The sequence below is a fragment of the Malaclemys terrapin genome, chromosome 17, assembly GCF_027887155.1.
Source record: "Malaclemys terrapin pileata isolate rMalTer1 chromosome 17, rMalTer1.hap1, whole genome shotgun sequence".
In the NCBI taxonomy this organism is placed as follows: domain Eukaryota; kingdom Metazoa; phylum Chordata; order Testudines; family Emydidae; genus Malaclemys; species Malaclemys terrapin.
Genome location: NC_071521.1, coordinates 23,545,325 through 23,557,597, shown reverse-complemented (window position 1 = coordinate 23,557,597; position 12,273 = coordinate 23,545,325). Strand labels below are relative to the sequence as shown.

At 47.8% G+C, this 12,273-nt stretch overlaps 1 protein-coding gene across 1 annotated transcript in view; it reads left to right on the top strand.

Moving 5' to 3' along the window:
* Positions 1–12,273, top strand: part of TRAF2 (TNF receptor associated factor 2) — a 41,957-nt gene that overhangs the window by 7,604 nt on the left and 22,080 nt on the right. The window contains exon 4 of the mRNA XM_054007230.1: positions 1,548–1,646. Coding sequence (XP_053863205.1) covers positions 1,548–1,646 — 99 coding nt within the window. The remainder of the gene's footprint in view (positions 1–1,547; positions 1,647–12,273) is intronic.

Sequence of the window (12,273 nt, the reverse complement as noted above, 5' to 3'; positions counted from 1 at the left end):
AGTGGCTCACGACCATGAGTGCCTACCTCAGGGCAAACTACCAAAAACAGGGTACTTACCCCATACTGGTGGTATGTTCTATAATTAGATTTCACCAACCTAGTAACAAATGTGAACTCCACTAACAGTCTTACTATGGAGTCATACACAGTCCCCTTGGGCTCTCCAGTCTATCTCGCCACCCAGGCAAGCTGGACTTAGTGATAAATGGTCACTTACTTCAGAAATCACAAAATACTCAGGTTGCGACCAGTCACTTACCACAGATCAATTTGTATCTTAGATCTCACACCAAAGACAACTCCTGTAGCCAATCCTGTACTAAACTAACTACAGGTTTATTAATTAGGAAAAAGAAATAAGAGTTATTTACAAGTTAAAGCAAGCAAGCATATACTCACAAATGAGTTACCATCTATGGCACCTAAAGGTGACAGAGATGTAATCTGTCAATTCAAAATGTCATTCAGGAGAGGCCAAGGGGTAACCCCTGAGGATGTCTGCCTAAGGCTATGTACATACGACAGCTTAGATCAGTATACGTTCTGGTGAATAAGCCACCCCCCTGAGCAACATAAGTTACAACCTAAGCGTTGGTGTGGACAGCGCTATGCAGGCGGGAGAGCTTCTCCCACCAACACAGCTACTGCCGCTTGCAGAGGCTGGAGTAATTAAGTTGACAGGAGAGTTCTCCCGTCGGCTTAGAGCATCTGCATTAGCAGCGGCACAGCTGCACCGATGTAAGCTCGGTGGTGTAGCCAAAGAAATGAATTGTGACCCTCTTACCTTTTACATTTAGGGCCTGTCTACATTACCACGTATGTCAGCAAAACTTATGTCGCTCAGGGGTATGAAAAAAAACATCCTCCTGAGCGACACAAGTTTCATTGGCATCTGTGTCCCCGGGAGAGCTTCTCCGCGGACATAACTGCTGCCATTCGTGGAGGTGGTTTTATTATGCCGACGGGAGAGCTCTCGCCATTGGTACAGCTGTGCCGCTGTAAGCTCACTAGTGTAGACACGGCCTTGAGACAAGCTCCCTTGTGATAGGGTTGGTAAACAACCCTATGCATTGTGATGTTCCTTAATGGCCCGTGTAATCTTGATAGGCCTTTTTAATGGGTGGGGGGCATGATTCCTGTGTCTGGATTCCCAAATTCAGAGCAAACATTTTCAAAAATTTGAAGCAAAACTTACATATTTCCTTATAGCCTGGAATACAGACATTACCTGTGAGATTAATACATGCAGCAATTTACAAGCATTTCATAGAGGCTAATCAATAAATACATTCTTATAATATGAATACCTGTTTTGAACAACGCTAACATACAGGTGAGCTGGTTTGGTTTCCAGCTATGCGTTCTTAGCTAATTCCTACGGCCTTGGCTGGAGCTGGTTTACCAGAGTCACAGATGCATCTCTAAGAGTATTGTGGGACAACAAGTTTGGGAAGACTGTTTCTTAGCAGTGGCGTGTGAAGAATCTGGAGACTAGGTCAAAGCTGCAATCCCAGAGTAACTTGTCTTTCCTTTTTCCCATTTGAGGCTTTCCCAGATAATGCAGCTCGTCGGGAGGTGGAAAGTCTGCCGGCTGTCTGTATTAACAATGGCTGCCCATGGACAGGGACAATTAAAGAATATGAGGTAAAGACTAGAGTTTCTCCATGTGTCTCTTCATTGTGCTTTCTCCTTCCTTTTGCATGTGAGTGGTGATGGGCAAGGCACTGGGAATTAAATGAGTTCCTGCTGGCATTAGCCTTCAGCATCTGAGCTTTCAGCTGCACTAACTCAATCCTAGATCAGCTCTGGCCTCCTGGGACTTTCAGAGCTTTCCAGTCTAACCTAGGTGGTTGTGTATCCTAGTGAGGGTGTACACTGATTGGAGAAGTTTTCAAATACTTTATATGATCCTTCAAACCAACCACTTCTTTCTTCTATAACCTCCAAGACACCATATCCCAGAATATTTCTTTCTGCATCAGCCCAAAATAACTCCTCAAAAAACTATAATCATAGAAATATCGGGCTAGAAGGGATCTCCAGTGGCCATCTAGTTGGGCCACCTGTGCTGAGGCTGGCCCAAGTAAACCTAGACAATCCCTGCCAGGTGTTTGTCCCAGCTGTTCTTAAAAACCTTCAATGCTAGGGATTCCACAATCTCCCTTGGAAGTTTATTCCCAGAGTTTAACGCTCCTTAGAGTTAGCAAGTTTTTCCTAATATCTAATCTAAATCTCCCCTGCTTCAAACCATGCTGATTCCTTCTAGTCCTACCCTTGGTGGACACGGAGAACAATGGATCACTGTCCTCTTTATAACAGACCTTAAGATACTTGGAAACTCTTATCAGGGCCCCCCTCGGTCTCCATTTCTCAAGACTAAATATACCCAGTTTTTGAACCTTTCCTCAGAGGGCAGGTTTTCTAAACTGTTTATCATTTGTGTTGCTGTCTGGATTCTCTCCAATTTGTCTCTGCCATATATTATGGCCAAAATAAGCATTTACCTTCAGACCTGAATAAATGGATTTGTTTTGGGGATGTTGGAGTGGATATAGTTCTTGTCCTGCCCACTGCTCTTTTGCGTTCGGGGCCTGTAGTAATTGAGAAGGGGAGGCCATTGCCCAACACACCAGGAGGCCTGGTCAAGAGGTCCATAAAGTCATGGATTCAGTGGATATGCCCCCAAATAACCTCTTCCATCAGCTTGCTGGACAAAATGGCCTCTGCACTCCCTCTTTCCCTTAGCATCAGAACCTCACCAGTTCTGTGTTCAACACCATTTGCGAGTTTTTATGGCCCTGTGAATGGGACCATTAGCACACATACATACATGTGGTACCGATCTCATTGGAAAGATACATTCCCATTGAAAATTTCACGAATGGCACATTTCCCAGCACTCTGCAGTGAATAGAGTCTACTGCAGTAATTTGCATTGTAAGGATTTATTTGCAGTCAGATGAGTTAGAAACACTTATATATAAAAGAAAACTTGGTCTGCTGGGAAATTTTTACAACCCTCTGGAAACACTGGAATCATAGCCCAGACCGTGAGAACCACTGAGTGAAGGGACTGAGATAAGAGCAGTTGGTGACTCCTGAGGAGTTGGGGTGAGGAAGTGATGTTTTATTCCTGACAAAGCATTTAAGATCAATCTGTGTAGTGTGGCATCTTGATTCTATTAGCAATGCCATTATGAGGAGGCAGGAATGTTTACTTCTGATTTTGTCTCAGTCCTCTGGCTCGCCTTTTGAGGCCACTAGTAGAGAACTTTATCTGCACTTTGGGCTCTAATTAGCCAATACTTTAATACTTCTAGGCTTGGATTTCAGCCTAGAAATTTAGTGGAAGTTGGGTGCTGAGCTCCCTTAGACTGCTTTGAAAATCTCACCCCTAGATCCGTGAGTGTCATGGTGTATTTATGCAATTGACTGAAATAAATGTTAAATTCAAGATCTAACCCTAGTGCTTGTTGGTAGTGTTTCTAATTTATAGGGAGGAGATTAGAGATGGCAGCTTCAGGATATCAGTGTGTTTACTGAGGATTCAGATTAGCATTGTTGATGCCTGTAGATTTCTGGGTTCCGAGTTCAGTTCTGTGCTGTTTGACTGACAGCTGGTAGCATGAAGTTTTGTGCCCCAATTTAACATGTGGGGCCAAATTCAACTGTGGCATAAGTGAGCCCAGCTCATTTAAGGCAAATGGAGCTATGCCTGGCAGCAAGATCTTCAGCCCCCTCACTTTAAACAGCTACTGACTAGTTTGGAAATATGTTTGAGAGACTAAGCACTTTAATTCCATTGGATTTCCAACAAAGGGCATGAGGGCAGTTCCTACAGGGCCAAAGAAGTGTCCTCTGTAGCCATATGTCCGTATGATCTTGTAAGATTTCACAAGTTAGACAGGGTTGGACTTGGTCAGTACTTGGACGAGAGACCTCCAGGGAAAAGGCGCCACACACCATGTTGTTGATTCATGAGATAGCATTTTTCCTCGCCAGTCAGTGCTGTACCAAAACCTAGCATGATAAGGAGCATTTGCTGTTGGAAGTAACTTCTTTTGGATAAGACATTAAATTGAAGAGCTGACCTCTGGTAGCCATTTAAAAATCGTATAGCATTCTTGGAAGATTAGGGGTGTTAGCCTAGGTATCCTGGTTAAATTCCAATTTGGGTAATTACGTTCTACCTTCTTAATTCCTTCTTGCATGTGAAGAGGGATACAGAATTCTCCTGTCCCAAACTATTCTGTAGTATTGCTGTGGACTGTAGATAACTACCCAACTTCACCCCAGAGGTGTCTGCGCTCCAGTAGTGAGAGAAGCTATTCCTGGGGAAGGAGGAGGGAGAGCACTTTGGGATCCTTCTAAATGGAATGTGCTGTATGCATGTGAGATATTAGTTGACAAGCACTAGCCTTCTCCTTTACTCTGCTCTTAACAATCAGAAATCACTGAAGATTATTTTGCTAAAATAAAGTCAAGTCCATCTGAGGCAGTCCAGTGGAAGCATCTTGGGCTGCTGCTGGGCAGCTCTGAGCCCAGAACTCTATTCCGAGGGACAAGCAATACTCTTGAGGGAACTCTGCACCAAAAAATTAAAATATCTGCCAAAAAAATAAAATTTTTGTGCACAATATTTTAAAATTCTTCAACATTCTGAAAATTTTATTTGTCAATACATAAATGTGGAGGCTCCAGCATGGCAGTGGGGAGCACAGGTGATCTCCCACCTCCAGCACTCTGCTCTCCCTCCCCCCGGACAGGAACTCAGCAGTGAGGCTGCACCCGACCCTGGCACAGCACAAGGGCCAAGCCTTGGCTCTGCACCGGGCACACCAGGTGTTGGTGGGCAGGCAGGCTCAGCCTGGCAGGAGCCAAGTGTAGAGGGGCTTAGTGTGGGGGATCCAGGTGTGGGGAAGAGGGTTCTGTGTGGGGCAGTCTGGGTGTTGGTGGCTCAGTGCGGGATCTGAATGTACAGGGGCTTGTTGGGGGGTACCAGGTGCAGGGGCAATGGGACTCTGCAGTGGGGTCCAGGTGCAAGGGAGGAGGGGCTCGTCAGGGTGAGGGTCTGGGTATAGCTGGTTGGGGCTCAGTGGGGTGGTCCACATGCAGGGGCGGTGCGGCTTATTGGGGTGGGGATTTGATGGGCCTGCTTAACAGGGGAGCCCCAACTTCAGCTGCTGCCAAGGGGATGCCGCATGCCGGGCTCTGGCTTCCCCATCCTCTTCTCTTCCTATCACCCTGCCCCACCCCCTCCCTATCTCATCCCCCTTCGTTCCCCACTGCTTCTTTCCCACACCCCAGCCCCTTTTCCCTGCCCCACCACGGACACTCACTATTGTACAGAAAACAGGATGTCTCCCAGCACACAGAAGGCAAGCACAACCGGCACTAGGACTCAGGAGGTGGCAACCAGCTGCAAAATCAGCTGAACCAAGTGGCACCCTCTTTCAGCCAGGCAGCTCTGCGCTCGCAAAAACGGGGGCGGGGGAGCAGTGGCATGTGACTCCATGTGCCTCCCCTCTGTTTGGGGGGCAATGCCTCCTCAAACTACACCCATGGGCATCCCCTGCCCCTCCCACCCCCATCTGGCTTCCCTTGGCTTCTCCATCACTTTCTGCAAGGAAGCAAAGAAATCCGCAGGTGGATATGTTTTCTGCGTGGCGCAGAATTCCCCCAGGAGTAAAGCAAGGATTGTGGGCATGGTAGTAGTGACTGTTGTGTCTGTAGGGGGCTGGACAGGGATTATGGCAGCTGTAGTAGTTGATTTATCTGATACCTCATATCTCTTCCCCATTGTGGCAAGGTGTTGGATTGAGTGTTACTGAGAGTGAAGGGAAGTGCCCAATAAATGTGTCAAAGCTGGGTCTAACCAGCATACTACATACCTGTGTACATTTCTGGCTAGGACAGATAAAGTCATTAGGTGAGCAAGGGTTGCAGAAGGGTGCTGTGGTGTGTCAGCTCTTCTGTATAGCGTGCCTAAAGCCGTGCTGTGTCATCTGAAAGCAGCAATGTGTGTTGCTGCCTTCAGCAGCAGCAACACTCCCATCATGGAAAGCCCCTTGCTGTGCTATTTCAGACCGACCATGGAAAGTACCTAAAAGATAATTCACTGTTTATTCATTTTAAAAGCTTGCAGCCACTGGTATCAAGAGAAACTCATTTGGCAACCCTAGGAGACTGTCACTGGCATTTTAGTAATTTCACGGGGTGGGAGAGGAAGAGGACCAGCTTCTGCAGCTGAAAATTTTCAGCCCTTCACCCTTAAAGTCCTTCCTCAGCTCTCCAAGTTTTGTTTTCTGTTTAAGCTACCAAAGGTCACGTCTCAAATGCAGCATATTTTTAAAACTGCGTGTGTGGGCAAAGTTCATGCTGTCTCTTTCAACTCTTCCTATTGTGAAAAATATTAAAATATTCAGCACTGTCACAAGAGATCTGAATTTTTAAATACAGTTTTCTTCTTACTGTGTTTTGAATACGCTGGTAAATGCTTGGAACATGTGAACACTGTGCCTCAGAAGAGATTTTTTTCTTTTGTGCATTAAAAGCTGTTTCCACATGAAAGTTCACTGATCATTATATGTGTATATATAGAAAGTGTGCTATGGTAAAGAGTTTTTAACAACAGGTGCTTTGCAAAAAGGAGAAAAAAATCACAGATGAGAGATGCAAAGACTGTGAAGTTAGGCAGTTGGAACATGAGAAATAACCAAGAAAATATATTCTTGTGACTTCCAGGTGCTCAGATATGATGGTGATGGGAGCCAAATATGTACCTAGAATAGGTACAGACAGACTCCTAAGGATCATCTAAGTCCCCAACTCTTCACACAGCAATAAAATGGCACTTTAAAAATACATGAAATGTCACTTCTCTCCCACCTTGCAACAGAATGATGAGGGAAGTGAATGTCCTTCAGCTACAGAGAGAGTCTCTTAATCATCAGCAGGATTTTAAAACAAGTTGACAGGGACATAAGGGCTTGCTTGAATTTAAACTCCTGCTTGGGGAATACAGGGTCATTTGAAGGCTAGGGACACCTGAATGGAGCGTCAGGATCTATCCTTCTAATCCTGAGAGCAATATTCAAATAGACAAAATGAGAGGTTAGATTAGTCTGCCAGGTAATTCTGTGGCTGGCTGGTCTGTTTTCAGATAAAATAAAGGCCAGGGGGGAGAAGCCAGTAAATTGGTCTAAAAGAGACTCAATCTTCCTTGTCAGTTAAGTTCAGCTAATAAGTATAGATGAGCTTTCTTGTCTGTTGGGATCATACCCTGTCCTGGTCCAGATTCAGATTGTTGTTTTGTTAACACCCTGGACTTCGCATTACTAGCAGTTTTGTAGGCCTGGAGCCTTTTGCCAGAGCTCAGCTGAACCTGTGGGAGAGAATAAAAAATCCAGTTGAATATCTGGGTGGGTGGCGAAGACTCCCCCTCCAGAATTTAATTCAATCGGTAGAGGGGAAGATAACATCCCATCCCTACCCCACGGGGTTCAGGCTTCAGGATTATTTCTGAGATGATTTAGTTACTGGGATGATTTAGTTGGGAATTGGTCCTGCTTTGAGCAGGGGGTAGGACTAGATGACCTCCTGAGGTCCCTTTCAACCCGGATATTCTATGATTTTATTATTCTTGAAGTTTTGTGGCTGGACAGAGTGGTTTTGCTGCTAGAGATATTTCAGTGCTGTTGGTGGAGTCTTAGTTTAATTAGGGTTACCATATTTCAACACTGAAATAAGAGGACATTCCACGGGGCCCTGGCCCCGCCCCAACTCCACCCCTTCCCTGCTCCCATTCCAACTCCTTCCCCAAAGTCCCTGCCCCAACTCTGCCCCCTGGGCTCCGGCTGCTGCTGTGCTGGGGAAGTTGCTTCGGCCCCTGCTGCAGTGGAGAGCGGCGGGAGCCGGGAAAGTTGGATCCCGGAAGGAGGCCGCTGCGCGCGCGGATGCCACCGCTGCCGCCTCTGTGCCCCGGCAGATTGGTAGAGTTGTTAGTTTTGTGGCAGCCACTCGCACTCGGGGTCCCCTGAGCATCTTTTGCCTGAGCGCTGCCGGCTTCACGGTTTGCCGCGCAGCGCTCGGGCAAAAGATGCTCGGGGGACCCCGAGTGCGAGTGGCTGCCGCAAAACTAACTCCTTCCCCGATCTGCAGGGGCACAGAGGTGGCGGGCGGCATCTGAGCGCACAGCCGCCTCCTCCCCGGGCTCCGGCTGCTGCTGCGCTGGGGAAGTTGCTTTGGCCCCGGCACACGGTGGAGAGCAGCGGGAGCCGGGAAAGTTGGAGCCTGGAGAGGAGACGGCTGCGTGCTCGGATGCCGCCCGCTGCCTCTGTGCCCTGGCAGATCAGCAGATCGCGGGAGTTTTAAGTTTTGCTGCAGCCACTTGCACTCGGGGTCCCCTTACCATGTCTCCCTATTTTCCCGGACATGTTCGGCTTTTTGGAAATTCCTCCCGGACGGGGATTTGAGGACCGAAAATCCGGACGTATGGTAACCCTAGTTTAATGGTCTTTACTTGGAATGTAGTTCAGACCTGCTGGCCCTTGGAATTGCTTCAACCTTTTTTTTCCTCCTTGGAAATTTAATATTAAAGGTTCTGCAGCACTGTTTGTGTTTGTTATAGTAAGATATTGCATCTAAAGCTTTCTGGCTGGAGTGCTCTGTGATGCTGGGCAGGGTTCTGTCTTTGAAATTAGGAAGAAACTTCTGTTGTATTTCCCTGTTGGAAGCTTCTGGTTCCAAGCTGGTTTATAGCATTGGGGCACCATTTTCAGCCAGTTTATAGTTGTATGCAGGGGAGTCAAATCCCACTGTCCTGAGTGGAAATGTTTGTTGCAGCGCCCTGTGCTTGTAGTTAGAGATGGCTCGAGGAAGTCCTATTTTGGAGAGAAGGTCTAGTGATTCTAGAGCTGCGGTTGAAATCCACAGACTTGAAAACTGGCCTCCCTTAAAGTCCTAGAGGTAAAGGTTGGATAGCTGATTGCCTAGATGTAGATTGGGGTGAGCAAACTTTTTGGCCTGAGGGCCACATCGGGGTGCGAAACTGTATGGAGGGCCGGGTAGGGAAGGCTGTGCCCCCCAAACAGCCTGGCCCCCGCCCCCTATCCGCCCCCTCCCACTTCCCGCCCTCTGACTGCCCCCCTCACAACCCCCCACCCATCCAACCCCCCCGCTCCTTGTCCCCTGACCGCCACCTCCCGGGACCCCCGCCCCAACCACCCCCCGGGACCCCACCCCCTATCCAACCCCCCCCCCGTCCCCTGCCTGCCCCAACCCCTATTGACACCCCCGCCCCCTGACAGGCCCCCCAGGACCCCACCCCCCATCCAACCCCCCCCCCGCTCCCTGTCCCCTGCCTGCCCCAACCCCTATCGACACCCCCGCCCCCTGACAGGCCCCCCAGGACCCCACCCCCTATCCAATCCCCCCTGTTCCCCATCCCCTGCCCCCCCCGAACCTCTGCTCCATCCAACTGCTCCCTGTCCCCTGACTGCCCCCTATGACCTCCTGCCCCATATCCAACCCCCTGACCCCCTTACTATGCCACTCAGAGCAGCATGTCTGGAGCTGCGCCGCCCAGCCGGAGCCAGACACACTGCCATGCTGCCCTGCATGAGCGTGCAACTGCGTGGCTGCGGAGGACGGGGGACTGCAGGGGAGGGGCTGGGGGCTAGCTGCCCAGGCAGGAGCTCAGGGGCCGGGCAGGACAGTCCCATGGGCTGGATGTTTGCCCACCTCTGATGTAGATTGTTTCCTGTCCAACCTGCTGTGTGGGAGGTAAGCTACAGGGAGTGCCAGAAAATGTGCGTGGGAGGGGATTGGAAAGCCCCATCTGAAAGGGTCTGATATGTCAGTGTTTACTTCTCAAAACAACTCAGTGATATTGTGGTGGCTTTGCTAATTAATGCTTCTAGCATCTGGCTCTCTGAAGATGTAATTCAGTATCTTGGACGTTCAGATCAGTCATATGTCCCTTCTAAAGCAAGACCTTCTCCCCCCTCCCCCCCCCACCTTAGTTTGAGAACAGTGCTGTTTAAGTTTTCAGGCAACGTTTAACAGTTGGAAATTGAAATTTTTGGACTTTCAGAGACTTTCTTCAGAGAAATGCCAAGGCTGTTATCACACACTTTTGTGTAAAAACTGATGAAATTTAATTGGTGCTTTTGGTTCATGTTTAAGAAACTCAAAAGATTGAGATCTAAAGTAAACCCTATTTGGGGAAAACCTGGTTTGGTGCGGATTTTCCAATGTGTAAAGGGCACCAGTCCTGACTATGTTTGCATTTTCTTCCCTCACACATTTCTTTTCCTGAAAGCCTCCTCCATTCTCAGAATAAAGTAAGAACAAAATTAATATTTAATGTCCAAACTTCTATACTTAAGGGACATAGATTTGGCTGATTCACCTTGCCCACATCCTTCCCTAAAATCTGGAAGAGAGGTGGGAGCTGTGTCCTGTCAGGGCTGGCCAGATATGGTCCACAGAATTCTAATTTATGGCTTGTTGGTGAGCTCATCGTTCTTATGGCGGTCAGACCAATAGAGATGAAAAGTTCCAGCATGGAATGCTCCAATTCGATTCAAGTGATTGAGCAGCTTCAATCAAGATGAAGCATTGCATGCTGGGACCTGGAGTATCCTCTGTGTTTAAAAGAGGAGGGTTGCTCCTTTATTCAAAGCAGGCAGGGCTGTTGGACTTTCAGCAAGTTGACCATGTACTTCTCAGAGTTGCAGTATTTGGGTGCTTTTAAGCTGTACTGTTTTGTTGATGGAGATAACCATTAAATACTGAGCTAAAACCAGAAAGTGACAGTGTGAGAAATCTCGGTGCTGTCAGAAGAATCTTGGGACCGGAGTGTCCTCATTAGCAACAAAGGAGAGACTGAGATGGTGGTCTCCAAAGAACTGTGATCTGTAGCTGTTAAATGTAACCACAGTGATGGTCTGCAGAGCAGATACCTTTAGACCAGTAGTTCCCAATTATAGAATCATAGAATATCAGGGTTGGAAGGGACCTCAGGAGGTCATCTAGTCCAACCCCCTGCTTAAAGCAGGACCAACCCCAACTAAATCATCCCAGCCAAGGCTTTGTCAAGCCTGACCTTGAAAACCTCTAAGGATGGAGATTCCACCACCTCCCTAGGTAACCCATTCCAGTGCTTCACCACACTCCTAGTGAAAAAGTTTTTTTCCTAATATCTAACTTAAACCTCCCCGACTGCAACTTGAGACCATTACTCCTTGTTCTCTCATCTGGTACCACTGAGAACAGTCTAGATCCATCCTCTTTGGAACCCCCTTTCAGGTAGTTGAAAGCAGCTATCCAATCCCCCCTCATTCTTCTCTTCTGCAGACTAAACAATCCCAGTTCCCTCAGCCTCTCCTCATAAGTCATGTGCTCCAGCCCTCTAATCATTTTTGTTGCCCTCCGCTGGACTCTTTCCAATTTTTCCACATCCTTCTTGTAGTGTGGGATCTGCTGGCAATGCCCCTACTTATACAGCCCAAAATGCCATTAGCCTTCTTGGCAACAAGGGCACACTGTTGACTCATATCCAGCTTCTCGTCCATTGTAATCCCTGGGTCCTTTTCTGCAGAACTGCTTCCTAGCCATTCTGTCCCTAGTCTGTAGCAGTGCATGGGATTCTTCCATCCTAAGTGCAGGACTCTGCACTTGGCCTTGTTGAACCTCATCAGGTTTCTTTTGGCCCAATCCTTTAATTTGTCAATATCTTTGGTTGGAGCTCCCTCAGGTGATGGATGGGTTCTATCTATTATGTCCTGTATCTAGGGCCTTGTGTACTCTGTGGCTTTGATTCCCAATTTCCTTAGAAAGGTTAATTTAATCTTTTGCCATGAAATGAAATTCACTGTATGTGAAGCCAATGCGTAGGCTCCAGCTGGTACGGAATGCGGCTGCCTGCCTTCTCCATTTAGGCCACCGCGTGCACATCAGGCCCCTGCTCAAGTCCCTTCACTGGCTCCTAGTCCGCTTCAGTTTAAGGTTTTGGTCCTGAGCTTCAAAGCAATTTATGGATCAAACTCTAGCTAGTTCAAGACCATGTTTTGGTATATGAACCACTGCAACAGCTGCATTCCTCTGGGACAATGCAACTGACAAAACCCAGGACAAAGGACATGAGAGCTAGGAGCAAAGCGTTCTTTGTCGAGGGGATCCTAGTTTTGAACGAACTTCCAGTGGAGATTAGGCAAATCCAGAGTCTGACGGGCTTTGGGAAATGCTGCAAAACCCATCCTCTTCAAAA